The sequence below is a fragment of the Hippocampus zosterae genome, chromosome 15 (genome assembly GCF_025434085.1).
Source record: "Hippocampus zosterae strain Florida chromosome 15, ASM2543408v3, whole genome shotgun sequence".
NCBI lineage: Eukaryota > Metazoa > Chordata > Actinopteri > Syngnathiformes > Syngnathidae > Hippocampus > Hippocampus zosterae.
In genome coordinates this window covers 5,414,177-5,432,987 of record NC_067465.1, presented here as the reverse complement: position 1 = coordinate 5,432,987, position 18,811 = coordinate 5,414,177, and the positions used below count along the sequence as shown (strand labels likewise).

Here is an 18,811-nt window from a genome sequence, read left to right as displayed (position 1 = left end):
GCAGCCGTCACTTGCGCTTGCCTGGTTTATCATCACACTCGTTGCATCCCTCTCATCCATTGCCGATACACTCAGATTTAATTTGAGACGCGGTCCCGTTTCAGGAGAAGCCTTTTTAGTATTGACACAAGTATTTTATTGAGAGGCGAATTAAACATATAATAAGTTTCAGACCAATTAATTGAAATGGGGTCACTTCACAGCTCTATCTCACTGGTTGACTGAAAATAGGTTCGGAAATTAACTTTAAATGGCATCGTTATTTGGGCTCGTTTCTTGTGGCTGAATTTGCCTTACTCTACATTACCTAAATAAAGATTTGATTTATTATTGTTATAGTTAAGGTGACATTGTTGGGCAAGACGCTGTTCTCTTTTTGACGTGAATTTTCTGATTAAACAATAAGGGAAAAATAACCAGATTTAACACAACACCTGTACTCGAATATTTTTTGTTTTTCACGGACGACTTACTTACTCTTGCTCGCGTAATTATCTGCAGGACTACTTTTTCCTTTTATCTGAGTCACGTTATTCTTTAACAGCATTTCCTTGCGCATAATTGAGGCTACTCATTCATCCCGCCAATAATGTCAGTGTCTGCATTACGTCACTGGGAGGCGCTGATCCCTCAATCAAGCACGGTGCGATGCAAGAGTACCATTATTTCGTTGACTGGTACGCCGAAAAACGAAAGGTAAAATTCAATAATTTCGTAGTAAGAGTTCATCAGAGTCAGGGTCGATAATATATGTTACATTTTTTTAAAAAATCACACGGAGTCTTCATTAAACGATCAAAGTAAGCATCTTATATAAAAATGCTGCAAAAGAGACGACGTGTTATTAAAATGGGCTTCCGTTATTACTCCCTATTTCTAACTTTGATATTTCTAAAACACAGTATGTTTAAATTGATCTCGCCTCTCTAGTAGCGGCTTCTCACATTAGGATCGAGGACCGTAGTCCGGCAGGACCGACGATCACTCAGTCAAATGAGCTCGGCTAGGCCGCATTTATTGTTCCGCAACCGAACACGATCTCATCCCGCCTAACGGCGGCCAAAGTTTGAATGACGCCCACAACAGCCAATGGCATTGCCGCGTGCTTCCGGCTAGGAAGAAAAAGGACCAATTGGAGCTTGTCAGCGTCCGCGAGGCAGGCTTTGTACGGGCTCTCTAGGAAAAATGTTAGTTCCTGCTCTTCCCTAGCCGTTTCCTGTAATCGTACTGTGTTGTGAGACGGAGAAAGCCATGTGTGTCGATGCAAAGGTAAATTTAGCGCCCCGAATTATTACTGGGAGCCTTCGGGCAGCTGACTTGATTGTTATTTTTGCGTATTTTACCGAAAAATGGACGCAGACCAACTGAAAGAGTATTGCGGCCTAACCCGTGTCAGAACGTTGACGGGTAATGGTTATTGTGGCACGTTGCTTTGGTTTGGTCGGGTTTGTTGATGAGATTGAAGGAGTCCGCTTGACTTGATGCTCGGTTGTAATGGACCCAGAAGCCAGTTAACTGCCCCAAACATGCAACCCGGCGTGATTACGAGTGAATATATGCAGTGCTTGCATACACGCTTTGGCAATAGGCACATCTTGACGGTAGATGCTAATGCTAACCGACGGTTTTGTGAGGCAGACTGCAATGTGAGCAGAGGGAAGCATCCTACCTCTCCATCACTGCCTCCTCGACTTACTTTAATGCCAACTCTTCCCAATTATTAAATATTTGCCAGTGTTGTTTTATATTATTACAACTACAGCAGCTAATTATCACAGATGTGCCCATATCCTGGCAGCATATGAGAAATATTGGCTTTGTAGGGGGGGAAGCTACTTGTTATCACTCAACAGTCAACTACACCCTGAACATCGTTAGACCTATTTGTTGCTTACTGTTTATCCAATACTTAAATAATTTAATTAGAATCCCAATTAAAATAACACTGTTTTTCCTGATCATCGTTTACTTGTAGAGTGGCCATCCATCCATTTTCCCAACTGTTTATAAATATTCCATGGTATATAAAATAGGCTGGTAGTGTGAGATGTTCATTCGTTCTCATATATTGAATACATCTGAATTAAATGTGTGTATATGTTGTATTGGGAGATCTGGAAGTCTAACATGCTGAAAGCAAGGGCTGACTATTACTTCTTGTTTATCAAGACCCTATTTCACTGAGCAGCGAAGGTTTGCAAGGCACACACAGCACGTGTTTTTTTTAATTCTTTGCGCAGGGAGGCGGTGGGATGTTTTGGGTTTGTTCAGTGTCGCTACCAGTTTCAAGAGACATCCACCAGACATTGCCAGACAGTGAATGGAAACAGTTTTTCACACCGGCATACAATTTTGAGCATGTTCAAATGTTCTTTGCAAAAAGAAAAAATGATTGAGACCATTAAAATAACTTTGCGATCGTTTGCGACCCTGACCAAATCCTCAAGAAAAAACCTTTGCGACATGCACGCACACAAACCTTTGCAGCTCAGTGAGATACGGCCTTTCAGCCTCTGTTATTTATTCTTACTGAATGCCGATAGTCTGGAATCATACAGCATCGATTAAATCATGCCGAATTTGTGTTGTTAATGTCTGTTTTCTTTCTGATCTCCAGCTGTTTCCTTTGACATTTTGAAAAACCGGATGAGTACAATTTAGCTTTCATCTCGGAGCGTCTCTAACATTGTGCCCATCTCCCTGTGTGGAGGGGGCAAGATGGCAGATCCCATAATGGACCTCTTTGAGGACACGCCCCTGTTTAACCTGGATGCCCTCCCGGATGACTCCTTTTCTCAGGGTTCATCAGACCCAGTGGAAGAGGCTCTTAAGCTGGCTTTAGGTCAGGTGGACGCACCAGTTGAGTCATCGCCCACGCCTGAGCTTCCAGTCAACGCTGGCCTTTGTGTTCCCGTCGCAGACGCCACCGTACCTGAACAGGCCTCCATTCCAGTTCCCGCACAGCAGACAGCAACAGTGGCGGCTGCTCAGACTGTTTCTCTATCTGCGGTTTCCACTGTAGCCCAGGCTCCTGCTGCTGTTGATGCCGTACCTCAAGCTCAAGCCCATGCCACAGTACCCATTGCTAGCAATGCCAGCGTGGCCAGCAGTAGCGCTGTCCTGCTTAACTCCCCGCTAACCGTTTCCAGTCCTCCAGCCACCACCACCGCCGCCCAGCAGCTCGCACAGATCGCTCAGCAACTCACTCCCCAGCAGCTATCTGCCATCACACAGCAGGCGGGAGGGAAGATTGTCATCCTGAAAGGTTCTCAGGGGCAAGCCCAGGTGCTACAGACTGTACCAGGAGCCACAGGCCAGACAGGCAGCAAGGTCATCCGCTTGGTGTCTGGCTCACCGCTTAAACCAGGCATGCCCATACTACAAGGAGGAGCCGTCTTGAACCAAACCACCACAGGGCAAACTCAATTAAAAGTTGGTGCTGCGGGCGTGCAGCGGCTGCTGCAGTCCCCCAACGGGCCAGTTAAACAGTTGCTGCTCACCTCCATGCCCCAGCAAGGCCAGCAGGTCCAAGTGCAGATTCCAACTCAAACACAGATGCCACAAGTCCAAGCTCAAGTGCAAGTCCAGCCCCAGAGCCAGCCTGCTCAGATCCAAATCCAAGCGCAAAACCAGGTGCAACTCCAGCCGGCCATGCAGGCCCAAACCCCTGTAAGTGGTTCCTTGCAGTCAGACTGTCGAATGAGACTAGAATTGCTTTGCTTTCTGTGTATATAGGCTGTTAGCTCATGATCGCAATGAGACTTAATGCATTCTGTTTGTGGCTCTAGGGGAGTGAAGCAAAACGAATCACTCTGGTTCTCCAGCAGCCCTCGCAGGCTGCCGCCGCTTCGTCAATGGGTCAAACTATTGTTGCCCAACCCCAGGTCACGCAGGTTCAAGCAAGCCAAGGAGGTCAGCAACAGGTCCAAGCTCCGGCTCGACTGGTGCTGGGTCAGCTCCCTGGGGGTAAGCTGGTCCTCCAAGGAAGCCAGCTTGCAGCCTTGACCCAGGCCCGGGCTGCAGGAGGGCAGCCCAAAGTTCTTACAATCCAGCTGCAGGTGCAACAGCAGCCAAACCAGCAAGGAGGAGTTAAGGTAAGATCGTTCTTCAATGATTAAATGCGTGCAAAATATTTATTTATTTTATTGTGACAGTTGACAAGCCGTTTGTGCCTTACTTTTGTAACTTTTCAGTACCAGTTGGTCTCAGGAGCAGGCGGTACCGGCAGCCCGCAGGTATTGCAGATTTCTCAAGGCCAAGGGGGGCAGAGAGTTGCAGTGCCTCTCAAAATGCTTCTGCAGCCACAGGTATCATCATTTTCTTATGCACCTTGTAGTTTGGTGTTTGTGATGCGACGGGAACTACAGTATAATTTTTTTTGTCAATACAGACAAGCTCAGCAGCTACAGGCGGCGGGGCTGTCTCAGTGGTGAAGGTGGTCAACTCCTCAACAGCAGGCCCCTCCAGCACGACCACCGCGGTATCGCAGGCTATCCGCATCACCAAGGCTCCTGGCGATTCTTCCTCCGTGCGACGGGTGGAGATCCTCTGCAAGCAGGAGAAGGCAAATCGTATTGTGGCTGAAGCCATCGCGAGGGCGAAAGCCCGCGGGGAGAAGAACTTGCCTCGAGTACTCAACCAGGACGAACTCCCATCCACGCAGATCTCACCAGAAATTGGAGGCACCGTGACCGTGGTCACGTCTGCTGCAAAGAAAAAGCCGAGTGGGGGAGGGAGCAAGAAGAAAAGTCCTGTCGTTGCAGGAATGCCATCTAAAAGTGCAGGAGGAGCTGACAAAAAAGGCAAAGCCAGACCAGCAGGAGGGGCGGTTGTAGATATGGGAGGCACCACCGTGCCCGCTGGTGGCATGAAGGGCAAAAGCAAAATCAAGACAAAGTAAGAGACGCATGTTGCAAAATGTCTTTTCCTAACACTCATTTGATTTTTGGATAACAGTCACGGATGTGTTTTGATTTCTTGTTCCTCTCTTAGCACTATCACTCTTGTGGGGGCGAAGAAAAGAAAAAGAAATTCCTCCTCTGATCATTCGGACGGGGAGTTGAGTCCAGCCTCCCCTGCTGCGCTGGAAGAAGATTTGATCATGGTAAAAAGACATGTTCACACATTCGATGCTTGCCCGCAGTTCCTTCAAATACAGCGAAGGAACACGGTCTCTTCCATCATGCTGCCAAGGCTAATTTAGTTTACTTCAGAGTGCCACAGTATGGCAGAGTGTCCTTTTGGAGCGGAACTCCTTGGAAAGGTCGCTAGAATGGCCCCGGGGATTAATTGTCACCACAAAATTTCTTAGGTCATTGCGTAAGTGTAATAAATGCTGGATCAATATTCTGTTAGAAATGGCTTTCGTTTACTTCCACTGTGGTGTAGAATTTGTTGACCTTTATGTTTCAATCAGCTGTTTATATACACTTAGTAGGGCCTCAGAAGAGTTTCCTGAGGTGTCTCTGCGGCTTTGAGTTATATTCGGGCTGGTCGATAATTCAATATCAGTCTGTATCGCGATAGAGACACGGGATCGATATCAATAGAAAATGCTTCTGATAAAATGATCAAAATAGAAATTGAAAAAAAAAATTTGGACGCAAATCCCGACACTGGTATTGCACGTCTTGTAGGCAACGTGCAGTCGACTCCAAACAAGTAGGAGAAGCGTAATAAATCGATATCGACCAACATGAAATAATTCTGTCATGCTATACTTTCCAGTCATATCACACAACTTTTACGCGCTTAATGAAGGTGTTGTGACTAATATTCGAGTGACTCCTAATACACACAAAAACCTTTTCTGTCTAGAAGAGGCGCTCTAATCGCGTAGTGAACAGGAAGAAGTACACAGAGGACCTGGATATTAAGATAACAGATGACGAGGACGAGCAGGAGGATGTCGACGTTACGACGACCACGGCGGCCGTGGCCTCCATCAGCGCAGCACCCGCAGCGGCACACGTCCGCCAGGAAATTGACTTACATGGTGACGGACTGCCTGGCATGCAGTTCTTTGTGGTGTGTTGAATCATTCCTTTTTTGGACTCAACCGAAAAAAAAGGATTGTTGAGAGCATTACTCTTCATTGAAATGTCACATTTGTTTATCTGTTCAGGAAAATCCAAGTGAAGAAGATGCTGCCATTGTAGATAAAATCCTTTCCATGCGCGTAACAAAGAAAGAAGTATGCCTTTATGTATTTCTTGTTCATGGTTGCATTTATCATTTTCTACTTTTATTGAAATTTTGTTTAAAAAAAACAAACATTTCTTGTAGGTGTCCCCAGGCCAGTATACCAATCTGGAGGAATTCTTTGTAAAATACAAGAACTAGTAAGTCTCCCAATCTTGACAAGCAAAATGCAGCCTTTACTTTGAGTATGCGTCTTGATTACAATACATGGAGGACTTCACGTTCTTGTTTCCAGTTCATACTTACACTGCGAATGGGCCACTCTGGGGCAGCTGGAGAAAGACAAGAGAATCCATCAAAAGATCAAAAGGTTTAAGACCAAACATGCGCAGATGAGGCATTTTTTCCATGAGGTGAGAGGACAAACGTAATTTTTTTGTTGCAGCTTGTCAGCCACACACATTGTAACGAAAAAGTAAACGAACCCTTTGGAATGTATTACATTTCAGCCTAAATTGGTCTGACTGTGGTCAAAATCACAAAATGAACAATCCAATTCAACTAATACCACACAAACGAATAATTTTTTTAATTGAAAGTCCAGGTTTGTTATCACAGTATAGAAAAAGTTTGGATTTTGACTTGATAAATTTCAAGGCTTGGAAAAAGTGTGGAAAATGAAAACTTTGTTTTTGGAAGAGCAGTTACGATGTTTGTTTGAGAGCATGCCATGTCATACCATAGTTTCAATAAATCCTCCAGTCCGATTGGCTCAGAAAATGATCAGCTGCTAATTTGCCCCCTCCGAATGTCTCGAGTCCAATTCCAATGAAGTTGCGACATTGTGTTAAACGTAAATAAAAACAGAAGACAATGATTTCCGAAGCACGTCCGGTGCCGTTGTTGCATCGAAATAACTTGACTGTATTTGGCTCTGTGGTACTTTTTAGGAGGAGGAGCTCTTTAATCCAGACTATGTGGAAGTGGACAGGATCCTGGATGTGTCTCACAGTACAGACAAAGACAATGGCGAGGTAGATTGGAAGAAAGAACACAAAAACGGGATACATGTGGATATTCCGATCTAAAAGAAAGCAAATTGTTTGACACTTTTCCTCCATCCCCTTAGCCTGTGATTTACTACTTGGTGAAGTGGTGTTCTCTGCCTTACGAAGACGCAACCTGGGAGCTGAATGAGGATGTGGACGAAGGCAAGGTGGAAGAGTTTAACAAAATCCAAACCCGACAACCTCGCCTCAAGAAAACTGTAAGTGCTACGTGTTGAGAATTTAATTGACGTACTGTATGTTCCGCTTGTTGACCGTCAGTAACGTTCAGGAAAGTTTGCCAAATGCGTCTCATTTACTTCTCGATTCCAGTCATTCGCTGAACGTCAAAAGGACTAAACTAAACTCTGTGCTCTTCTGTAGACGCGACCACAGGCTGGTTCATGGAAGAAGTTGGAGGAGACGAGAGAGTACAAGAATGGCAACACTCTTAGAGAATATCAGTTGGAGGGTGTCAACTGGCTGCTCTTTAACTGGTACAACAGGTATGCATCACACCCATTCACCTGGCGTGTTCTGCAAAATGCAACAAAAAGTCAGTCACACATTGAGTATGTTCAAGTTGTTGTTTTTTTATCCCTCTCTCACTCCCTCTAAATTATTTATTTATATTTTTAATTCACTGCAACACTTACATGCAATGTAACCTGTAATTTTCCATGTGTCTGAGCATTTATGCAAAGTCCCTGAGCGTTCTTTCGGCAACGGTGAGCAACCTGAGACGTGCACACTGCAGCCAAACCAATATCACACCTGTCCAAAATCATCATAACACATTACATGATGTATGTATGTTACCAAGAAATAGGCAAACCACTTGTATACCAAAATAGAGACTGGGAGAGCCCAAGTGTAATCATTTATGTCACCCGAACTCCGGAATTGGCAACACATGACCATTGACTGACTCACAAAGCATCGAGGCTCCTTCCCTCGGTGAGGTGGGACAACTCCAATGGTGGACAACGCCATGTTTGATCGTAGGGGTGGCTTCGGCGGAGAGCAATGATTGACAGGGATTACATGTGCTCGCCTTGAATTTCGGTCTTTTTCTGTCGCATGTCCTTTCCGACTCCAACAAACGTTTCACTTTATGTGAGGAAAATATAAAAATACAAAATGCAAATACGGCTCATTATTATTATTTTTTTTAATGAAATGGGTGAGCTAAATACATTTGCTGTGCGCCGAGAGGGTGAAAGCAGTGCGCAATTGCAAAAATCCACACCATTTAACTTGTATCAACAGGGAGCATTCCTAAGGGAAATTATATTGAATGATTCCGGCACTGTAAGGGAAGGAAATTGGGAAATATCTTCAACTTTTTTTCTTCTTTCTTTCTTCATTTGCTCACACCTTGTGTTTCAGGCAAAACTGTATCCTAGCAGATGAAATGGGTCTTGGGAAGACCATCCAGTCCATCACTCTGTTGTCTGAGATTTATGCGACTGGGATCCAGGGCCCCTTCTTGGTCATTGCTCCGCTTTCCACCATCACCAACTGGGAGAGGGAGTTCTCCACATGGACCAACATGAATGCCATCGTCTACCACGGCAGCCTGGCCAGCAGGCAGATGATCCAACAGTACGAGATGTACTGCAAAGATGACAAGGTAGGCTTGATGGTAACAGATTTGAAACTCAAATTGATCATTTCTAATTTATGTTACTTTTTTTTTTTCCTTGTGCGCAGGAACATTTAATCCCAGGCGCGTACAAATTTGATGCTCTGATTACAACTTTTGAGATGGTGCTGTCCGACTGCCCTGAGCTGAGGGAGATATCCTGGCGTTGTGTGATCATTGATGAAGCGCATCGCCTCAAGAATCGTAATTGCAAGCTGTTGGACAGCTTGAAAATGTTGGATCTGGTGTGTTGACCCAAGTAGACTATTTCAGAAAAAAACAAAACCCTTTCGTACAAAACAGAGCAATCACTTTGATTTGGGTGTCACTTCATGTTATTTATTGATTGATTGATTGATTGATTGTTGCCTCCCCCCATCCAGGAGCACAAGGTTTTGTTGACTGGCACTCCTCTCCAAAATACTGTGGAGGAACTCTTCAGTTTGCTTCATTTCCTGGAGCCTGCCCAATTCCCCTCTGAAATTGAATTCCTCAGGGAGTTTGGAGACCTCAAAACAGAGGAACAGGTGCAAAATACATGACTGTATCATAATCTGGCACAAACAGACTGTACCATTCTTTACCTTGTGACAATAAAATGATAAATTATCATTGTCGTGATATTTGAAACTTGGTAGTGACCGAGCATCTTTTTTTTTTTCCTGTCCTTCAGGTTCAGAAGTTGCAGGCTATATTGAAGCCGATGATGTTGCGAAGGCTCAAGGAGGATGTTGAGAAGAATTTGGCGCCCAAACAGGAAACAATCATTGAGGTCCCTAAATGCATGATGATGATTTTACATGATAAAACATTTTGCAGCGGCGTCGTCATTATATCTTTGTTGTGAAGAGTTGAAATTTGAAACGACTCTTGTATTCCTTCTCTAAGGTTGAGTTGACGGATGTCCAAAAGAAGTACTACCGGGCCATCCTGGAAAGGAACTTCAGTTTTCTCAGTTTAGGTGCAAACAGTAACAGCAACGTCCCCAACCTGCTCAACACTATGATGGAACTGCGCAAGTGCTGCAACCACCCTTACCTCATCAATGGTATTGCAACTCACACTCGGTTGGCTCTTTTATGCAAGTCCGCATCACTTGAGATGTTGTTTTCTTTGCTAACGAGTCTTAATTTAGTGGTGCTGTGTCTCGTCTTTCTTAACAAGGTGCGGAGGAGAAGATTGTAGCAGAGTTACGGCAGGTGTATGACCCCCTGGCGCCAGATTTCCATTTGCAGGCCTTAATTCGGTCTGCCGGAAAGCTGGTCTTGCTGGACAAGCTGCTGCCGCGTCTCAAGGCTGGGGGTCACAAAGTCCTCATTTTCTCACAAATGGTGCGCTGCTTGGACATTCTGGAGGACTACCTCATCAACAAGAGGTGGGACGCATTTTCTCTTACTTTCCTGGGCCGGCTGTTGTGTGTCTCTTTACAAGTTCTTCTTTCTTTCCATAATTTTCCTAGATACCTTTACGAACGGATTGATGGCAGAGTCCGTGGCAATTTACGGCAGGCTGCCATCGATCGCTTCAGCAAGCCTGACTCGGACCGTTTTGTCTTTCTGCTGTGCACCCGAGCCGGCGGCTTGGGAATCAACCTCACTGCTGCTGACACCTGCGTCATATTTGACTCGGACTGGAACCCTCAGAATGACCTGCAGGTACATCTTCGATTTGCTGCTCGAGCCAACATGTCTTGTCTTTGGAGTTCTCTCCTTTCGCCGATTCATACTTCGACATCCCACCACGAAGATACATTTACTTATTTATTCTAACAACTCCCACAGGCACAAGCCCGATGTCATCGTATTGGCCAGTCAAAAGCAGTCAAAGTCTACCGTCTGATCACACGGAATTCCTACGAGAGAGAGATGCTGGACAAAGCAAGTCTGAAGCTTGGTCTCGACCGTGCCGTCCTGCAAAGCATGAGCGGCAATAAAGAGAGCAATGTTAATGGGGTAGGAAAACAGTCGCCTACAATTTATGTTATGGATTTGTGTTTGTTTGTTTGTTACACGTTTTACTTTTCAACCCATCAAAATGTTGTCGTGTCAGATCCAGCAGTTTTCGAAGAAGGAGATTGAGGACTTGCTGAGGAAAGGTGCTTACGCCGCCATCATGGACGAGAACGATGAGGGCAGTCGCTTTTGCGAGGAAGACATTGACCAGATCCTCCAGCGCAGAGCCACCACCATCACCATAGAGAGCGAAGGCAAGGGCTCCACCTTCTCCAAGGCCAGCTTTGTGGCTTCTGAGAACCGCAACGACATTGCCCTTGATGACCCGGAATTCTGGGAAAAATGGGCTAAGAAAGCCGACATAGACATGGACACGATCAACAGAAAGGTAAACCGATTGTCACTTTTAAAAAGGTTCTTTTGCGCTTCTTGTGTACTTGCATTTTGTCTCCATTTGTTGGGAATTGTTTCTTACGCCCTTAGAATACACTCGTTATTGACACTCCCAGAGTGCGTAAGCAGACCCGCCAGTATTCCACTTTGCGGGGAGAAGGGGCAGAACTATCTGATGCGGACAGTGACGAAGAGTACCCACCGGCAAATTCCAGACACTCTCGTTCTTCCCGACGTGCTGATCGGCACACCGGAGTGGGTTACGGTCGCACCGACTGTTTCCGTGTGGAAAAACATCTCCTGGTCTATGGGTGCGTACAATTGGATAATAAACTAGTTCTCTCAAGCTTAATGTTGTTCATTTGGTTGTTCTTCTGATCGCAGCCATCAACATATGACTTGCGAGCAAATAGGATTATATTAGTTTTTGTTCAAACAATAGCATTCATTTTCATGGTGACCTCCTTCACCACCACCACCCCCCTTTTTTTTGTCACTCTTTTCCAGTTGGGGCCGCTGGAGGGACATCCTGTCTCACGCCAGATGTAAGCGTCGCCTGAGCGAGCGCGACGTGGAGACAATCTGCCGTGTCATCCTGGTATTTTGTCTCCTTCACTATCGTGGAGATGAGAACATCAAGAGTTTCATCTGGGAACTCATCACACCACCAGAGAACGGACGTGAACCCCAAACACTGCTCAACCACTCTGGTAGGAAAAATGTTCATTGCTCAAGGTCTCAACTTGCGTGGAATGCAAGCTCAGAAGCTTTGTTTGAGAATTTCTTGCCTCGGTTGAGTTGACTTTTTTTTCTCCCCAGGCCTTTCCATCCCAGTCCCCAGAGGCAGAAAGGGAAAGAGGGTAAAAGCTCAGAGCACATTTGATGTGCAGAAGGTGGAGTGGATCCGCAAGTACAACCCAGACACACTGCTGCTCGATGACAGTTACCGCAAACATCTCAAACACCAGTGCAACAAGTTAGTGGAACATAAAGGTTCTTTTGGTGTGTATATATGTACGTATTATTGTGCTGATGTCTCTTCTCTCATAGGGTGTTGCTCAGGGTGCGTATGCTGTACTATCTGAAACAGGAAGTGATTGGGGAACATGCCGAGTCTGTCCTAAAGGGGGCTGACATCAGGTATAAATTTCAGCGGTTCCTGTATCTCTTTTGTGAAATAACGGTCCAAAGTCACATTTTGACCCAAGAAGAAAATGCTGAAATGGCATACATCCTGAGTTTAACAGATCATCCTATTCTACCACATTATTAAAAAGGAAGAAGATGGAAAAAAAAACTTTGGGCCGTTATTGTACAAAGGTGACGTGTTACCAAATAGGCAGTTTGACACTCTGCCATGGTATGATAAGGTTGCCCATGGGTCTGTTCTAAAAATAGCTCACCGGTGATGGCACAAACTAACTAGGAATTAAAGCGGAACAAGAATGTTAACATGTTACAGTATTTAAACTTAACATGGAATGCATTTTTTATTTACCAAATATTCCATATTTTGTTTAAAAATAAAACTGTTTCCACTAAGGGTTGCTGTTTTTACAAATCCCAAATATTTCCAAAAGGGATATTTTTTGAGCTGTAATGTGTAACACTGTGAACCGGTAATATTTTTCCTGATTGTTATTGTACTGTCAGAATCTTATATCGGCCCATGCCTCCTACCAATGCACACTCTCTTCGTATGAAGCGACCAGAGACACACAATGGACTAACGTCTTTGCTTTCAGAGCTGTTGATATTTGGATGCCAGAAATGGAGCAGCAAGAGGTACCTGCAGGTTGGTGGGATGGCGAGGCGGACCGCTCCCTGCTGGCTGGTGTGTTTAAACATGGTAAGAATATTCTGGGGAACGGCAAGGCTTTTCTCTGCTTATATGGTTATATCGGTTCCAAAAAAAAAAAAAGCGTCAACCAGTTGTTGAAGTTGACTTTTTTTTTTTTTCCCCCAGCCCAACTACTCAATGTCCATCTCTCTGTTACTAGGTTATGAGATGTATACAACCATGCGAGCTGATCCACGTCTTTGTTTCCTGGAGAGGGTGGGCCGCCCAGACGACAAGGCTATCGATGCCGAGCAGCACACTGCTGATGGCGAGCTGGGAGATGAGTGAGTCATGCTGACACTCTTGTACCTGTTTGTAAATTCTAAATTCTAGTGGCGTAATATGTATTCGCACAAAGTGCACTGGTACCCGAAGTACCAGTGCCCTTGTAAGTTACTAGCTCTAGAGGTGTATATATGTACATGTTTATTTTTTTTCCCCCAAAAATGAGACATTATTAAATTTGGTGCATTTGTCATAAAAAGCATTGTTTTTCCCAAATAAAATATTTTTTTATATAAATTTTAAAAAAAATTAAATATTTGCAAGTGTCTTATTTAAAAAGACACAAAGCTAACCCGTCTGCTTTCATGAAAGACAGAAATCTGTGAGTACTTCCTGTTGAGAGGCTGAAATTCCAAGGGTTTGGAAAATTTTAAACTGAACAAGGTCTCTTCACGATTAATTGATAAAGAAAAGCGATTGATTTGATCAATTCACCTCTAGTGATATATTTTCTATTTCTATTCTAAAATTAGGCTTTGGGGGCACTGGAGCAGAGTTCATGCTATTTGGGGTCATCTCAATGGAAAAAAAATCAATTTTATGTACAATATGAGTACTCCAAGTTACAAGCTTGGTCACCATTCAAATTCCACTCAGAAGTCAGCGTGCAGTCGTTTATGATTCACTTCTATCAACATTGAAGTCTAGATTTCTCTGAGAGTTTCTGCTGCTGACTCAGGTGATGTCTCACACACACAGTTTATTTATTTATTCCGTATTTATTATCTTACACAGGGGTGATTATGATAAATACTCTGAGGACCCAGAGTTCAAGCCAGCATCAAGACTCCCCAAAGATTCTTACGATGAGGTATACCTCTGAGAATTTACATCATCATCGCTCACAAAGCTTTTCACAAATAAGTCTCTCACCTTGTCATGTAACGCTTCCGTCCTCCAGTCTGACGGTATGAAGATGGAGGAGGACATGTCTGTTGAAGACAAGGCGGCTCCAGTGATCACAGAAAGCGTTTCTAACCAGAACCAGAGCGGATGCGATTGGCCTTCGAGTTCATCGCTTACCGCTCGCTTACGGCGGTTGGTCACAGCGTACCAGCGTAGCTACAGGCAGGAGCAGCTGAAAATTGAAGCGGAGGCAAAGGGCGACCGCAGACGCCGGAGATGTGAGCAAGCCAGCAAGCTGAAGGAGATAGCGCGCCAGGAGCGACAACAAAGGTATGACTTTTTTGGGGGGGGGGGCATTTTGATTTTCAATTGAACTACAGAGGTGCATTTCACTTTGATGACAAAGTCACCAATTCTGATTTATATCTGTCTGCAGGTGGACACGCCGGGAAGAATGTGACTTCTACCGAGTTGTCTCAACTTTTGGTGTTGAAAGAATGAAAAAGGAGTCTGGCCTTGTTGAGGGAGAAGAACAAGACTATGAATGGACGCGATTCCGTACCTTTGCACGCCTGGATAAAAAAACTGATGAAAGCCTTAGCCGCTACTTCCGCTCTTTTGTAGCAATGTGCCGGAGAGTGTGCCACCTGCGCCCTGGCCGGGATGACGGTAACTGCAGCCACCCAATACTCCTCTACACACATTTATCGCAGAGGCACCCCCAAAATGTAGCATTCAACGCCGTCAAGCAGCTGCCGAAGCATGTCGTCCATGTTTGGGCAACTTACTGGGAAAATATAGTGAGCTAGGTTATTAGCTAGCGTGCTAGCGTGGTCTATTAAAATGTGGGGCTCTCACTTGAATTCAGCTGTTTGTGAAACTTGTCCCTATCAATACCTAAACAAAATATACTGTACACTCACATAATTAGCCTTCCAACTTATTCTAATCAGACGAACTTAACTGGCTACTATTGAATTGACAACATGGGGAAATGTAGTTAACCTAATATGGTTGCTATTTGTAGCACCGCTGCTGCCCAACACTGCTTGTTCTAACTTGGATTCATATTGCTGACATTTAAAAAAAAAAAAAGTTTGCACAGATAAAATTAGATTCATGCATTGCCTGGGTTTCGTTTTGTCTGATTTCATGAAGGTTGATCAAAAACCTCAACTCTTTGTACTTTCCCTAGATCCGTCGCCACTTCCCCAGACTGTGGCCCCCATCACAGAGGAGCGAGCGTCCCGCACACTTTATCGCATTAGCCTCCTCCGCCGCCTGCGTGAGCGAGTCCTTCCGCACCCCTCCCTGGAAGAGCGTCTGCTCCTGGCCCCCCGCACCTCCGAGCTGCCCACCTGGTGGAGTATCCCGGACCACGACCGTCAACTGATGCTCGGCGCAGCGCTGCACGGCGTCAGCCGCACCGAGCTCTCCGTCTTCTCTGACCCACAGTTCACCTTCAGTGCGGCCCGAGATGAATTCATTCAGAATCAGCAAGCCCCGCCTCCGCCCCTGCCGCCGCCTATCATGCATCTCAACCAGCCAAAGTCCATTTCGGAGGTGTCGGGGGTGAAGGAGGACGGACAAGAAATGGACATTAGTTTACTCGGTGGTGAAATCAGTGCTCACCTGCAAAGTACACCTGTGACTCACCATGATGGCAAGGCAAGAGGGCCAAGCTGGAGCTTCAAGAAGAACAAAAACAAGGGAGGAACAAAAGAAGGCGAAGAGGGTGGTTCTGACTCCGAGTCCGATTCGGATTCGGGTTCGTCTTCATCTGATCATTCAGGCAGCAGTGACGAGAGTGGGGATAGTGAAGAAGAAGTGGATGGAGGTCAGTTGCTATTTGAGAAGAACAATGCACGGTTGTATAAAATAAGACGTCAACACAAAAGATTTTTCTGTATTGTTTTTTTTTTGTCAGGTGTGAAGGCGTGTGATGTTGATGAAGACAATAGTTTCCTCTCGATGGCCTTGTCTCAGGATGGCATTGCACCCACGGATCCTGTTCGAGTCGACTGGCCCAAGGTAATATGGATCTTTTTGTCAGGGAAACGGTTTCTTTGTGATTTGTGCATGGTTCATGTTTAATTAATGCCTCTGATTTCAACTCAGGACCGTGTGTTGATCAACCGTTTGGATAGTTTGTGTACACTGGTGCTTACTGGTCAGTGGCCATCTGGGCGGCGCTACGTGTCTGAGGCTAACGTCAACCAAAGCGCCGAGCTGCAGGGAGACGAGATGGCCTACGCTCGGGCCGGCCGCAAAGCCATCGGCGTTCCTGGAGAAGGAGAGGATGGAGAATTCACTGTCAAACTCCTCAAGGTATTTGTACACCAAACCTGTGTCATCCTGGTCAACTCTGTTTGTTGAAAAAGACTTTACAGTTGTTGTTGTTGTTTTTTTTGTCCACGTTTGTATGTTGAAATGGTCCACTTGGCCCCAAAACTCCCATCCCTTCCAGTTTTCAAAATGGCAAACAGCTAAATACACTAAAGCTGGCGGAAATACACATCTATTGAGTTTTCAAATTGAGAATTCAAAGCAAAGCTGCTGAAATTTTACTGCTAGTATAATTTATTTTCTTTGTCGGTCAGCAGCTGTGTTGATTATGGCTTTAATACATCTCTCTCTCTCTCTCTCTTTCTTTCTTTCTCTCTCTCTCTTTCTTTCTTTCTTTCTCTCTCTACCTACCAGGAGGAGGGGTTGAAGCTGACATTCTCAAAGCAGGCACTGATGCCCAACGGGTCAGGTGGCGAAAGCAGCCGTAAGCGTCGCAAAGAACTCGAGGTACAATGATCACCTTGATGAAGAAAGCCGTTGGGTGCGACCAGCACGCCGCATTTTGTCCGCTGAATTCCTGCTATCTTGTAGTTATCAGACCCAGAGGGCCTCCTTGATCCACTGGAGCGTATTCCTCGCCGCCGAGACCCTCCCACCTGGCTGAAAGAGAATCCAGATTATGAGGTGGAAGGAGACATGCTAGAGGTACAGGCACTTGTCAATGTCTATGACGTTTTGTTGTTACCTGGTCTGAAAAGATCAACGTGAGAAGCAAAATGGAGTCCAATCCTTTTCCTTGTTCCGTCAGCTTCTTGTGAACAGGAGCAAGAGGAAGAGGAGGAGGAAGGCGGATAAAGCCCTAACAGGCAATGAGAAGGTCAAGCTTATTAACATGAGGACGGGAAAGAAGGTTAGACATCCTATTCGCTTAGGTGGAACATTCTTCTTTCAGACCTGTTAACATTTTCTTCCAACACGTTTTGTTCCTCCATTTAAGATCGGAGCTGCATTCTGTCCGATGCTGCAAGACTTGAGAGAATATCTAGAAGAAAATGCCGATTTCGTTGTCGCGCCCGATTGGTCGGAAACAGTTCGAAACTCCGTACGTACGACCTTCTTGATTTCTAATGTACACGCGTACGAAACCCAACTTTTGCAAACCTTTTTTGTGACATCATATATACCGCAAAGCTTCCAAGAATCATTCAGCTGTACACTCTACGTTGCGTTCTTGCAGGGCTTTTTGCCTGAGACGCTCTTCCATCGACTGCTGACTGAATACTCAGAGATCCCCAAGAAAAGTCGTCACCGCCACCGCCACCATCATCATCACCACCATCACCATTACCAACACCACCACACTCCAGAGCCAGCGCCAGAAAATCCGTACCTGGAAGGAGTGGAAGAGGAGACTCTGGTCTCGGATGGGGCTTACATGATGGACGAGGAGGACCTGGAGACCTCCCAACACTTCCTCACCAGTCCGGACTTCGATGTTAAAATTGAGGCTGGTGACAGCCTTTCCCAAGGAGACTATGAGAGCTCAGATCAGGAGGCCCTATTAGATGATGTCATCCTCACACAGAAGGACTCTGACTCGTCATCTAGCTCAGAGGATTGACTCACTCCCCGCAATCCGTTTGACTTAGTCCCTGTCTGAAAGTGCGTTGTTACCCCTCATTTATTTTTACTTTATGTATCAAATTATACTTGGAATTATGTTGCTGCTTTTATGCATTATGAATTTATTTTCTATCTGGATGTTTTTTTTTTTGGAGAAAGACCAGGTTTGCACCCATGTTTTCCCTTTCATCAGCGACAATTTCAACCCGCCTCTCCTCAGTCCTCCACTGTAGCCGCAGCAAATGGCAATACTCATTCTTTGTGGCCCACCATCCTGCTCCAGTCACTCCCGAATTGACAAGTTCCCATCACATTCCCAGCTGTGACCAAAACGGGGGCGGCCTCCTGCTGTAGATAACTTTTTCTTATCAAGGAACCTCAAGTAGGGTCTTCAACGGACTACGCATAATGAATGAAGTGACATCTCAAAGCCTTGTGTGCTCCTGTCACCTGAGTCCACACAAGTCTGTAAAGGACATATGAGGGGTTCCAATGTGTGGGTGTACTGTTAATGTTTTAACTGTGTGAAGGAGAGGGAGTGTGCTGCATTAGTTACTGAGGCAGTGAATAAAGAATGGTTGTATTGTATTATGTAGATCAGGTAAATTGTGTCCTATGGTGCAAAGGTGACAATTGAGTTGCTATTCTTGTTTTATGATCTATCTGTGACCTGAATTACAGCAAAACTACAGTGGCAGCAAATCCGTGTGTATTATTGTCCTTTTCACCAAGCAGCTGTTATCTTGCATTCCAA

The 18,811-nt window shown here is 45.2% G+C and overlaps 1 protein-coding gene across 4 annotated transcripts; it reads left to right on the top strand.

The window, feature by feature from the left end:
• Positions 1-1,121: 1,121 nt before the first annotated feature.
• Positions 1,122-18,759, top strand: chd8 (chromodomain helicase DNA binding protein 8). Of its 4 annotated transcripts, none has more exons than XM_052088735.1 (40): positions 1,122-1,269; positions 2,618-3,432; positions 3,514-3,669; positions 3,789-4,094; positions 4,194-4,307; positions 4,391-4,896; positions 4,993-5,104; positions 5,818-6,027; positions 6,125-6,193; positions 6,286-6,341; positions 6,437-6,554; positions 7,092-7,175; positions 7,271-7,408; positions 7,572-7,693; positions 8,577-8,820; positions 8,901-9,077; positions 9,216-9,359; positions 9,506-9,604; positions 9,721-9,880; positions 9,997-10,207; positions 10,292-10,487; positions 10,614-10,784; positions 10,882-11,172; positions 11,268-11,488; positions 11,685-11,887; positions 11,997-12,153; positions 12,228-12,317; positions 12,923-13,026; positions 13,178-13,301; positions 14,038-14,113; positions 14,204-14,478; positions 14,585-14,817; positions 15,344-15,985; positions 16,076-16,179; positions 16,267-16,476; positions 16,849-16,941; positions 17,026-17,139; positions 17,243-17,344; positions 17,432-17,536; positions 17,672-18,759. In XM_052088735.1, the coding sequence occupies exons 2-40, from the start codon at positions 2,719-2,721 to the stop codon at positions 18,053-18,055; spliced, it is 7,635 nt and encodes a 2,544-aa protein (XP_051944695.1). In that variant the 5' UTR covers positions 1,122-1,269; positions 2,618-2,718; the 3' UTR covers positions 18,056-18,759. The 4 variants fall into 4 exon arrangements, with proteins under 4 accessions (XP_051944695.1, XP_051944696.1, XP_051944694.1 ...); XM_052088736.1 differs by having other exon boundaries at positions 2,618-3,669; positions 4,391-4,564; positions 4,664-4,896; XM_052088734.1 differs by having other exon boundaries at positions 2,618-3,669; positions 5,821-6,027.
• The last annotated feature ends 52 nt before the right edge of the window (positions 18,760-18,811 follow it).

Excerpts from the sequence above, each read along its gene's own strand:
- chd8 (XM_052088733.1), top strand. The coding sequence starts at position 2,719 with ATGGCAGATCCCATAATGGACCTCTTTGAGGACACGCCCCTGTTTAAC. Across the intron at positions 10,488-10,613 it reads ACCCTCAGAATGACCTGCAG|GCACAAGCCCGATGTCATCG; the intron begins GTACATCTTCGA and ends CAACTCCCACAG. Across the intron at positions 12,154-12,227 it reads CTCAAACACCAGTGCAACAA|GGTGTTGCTCAGGGTGCGTA; the intron begins GTTAGTGGAACA and ends CTTCTCTCATAG.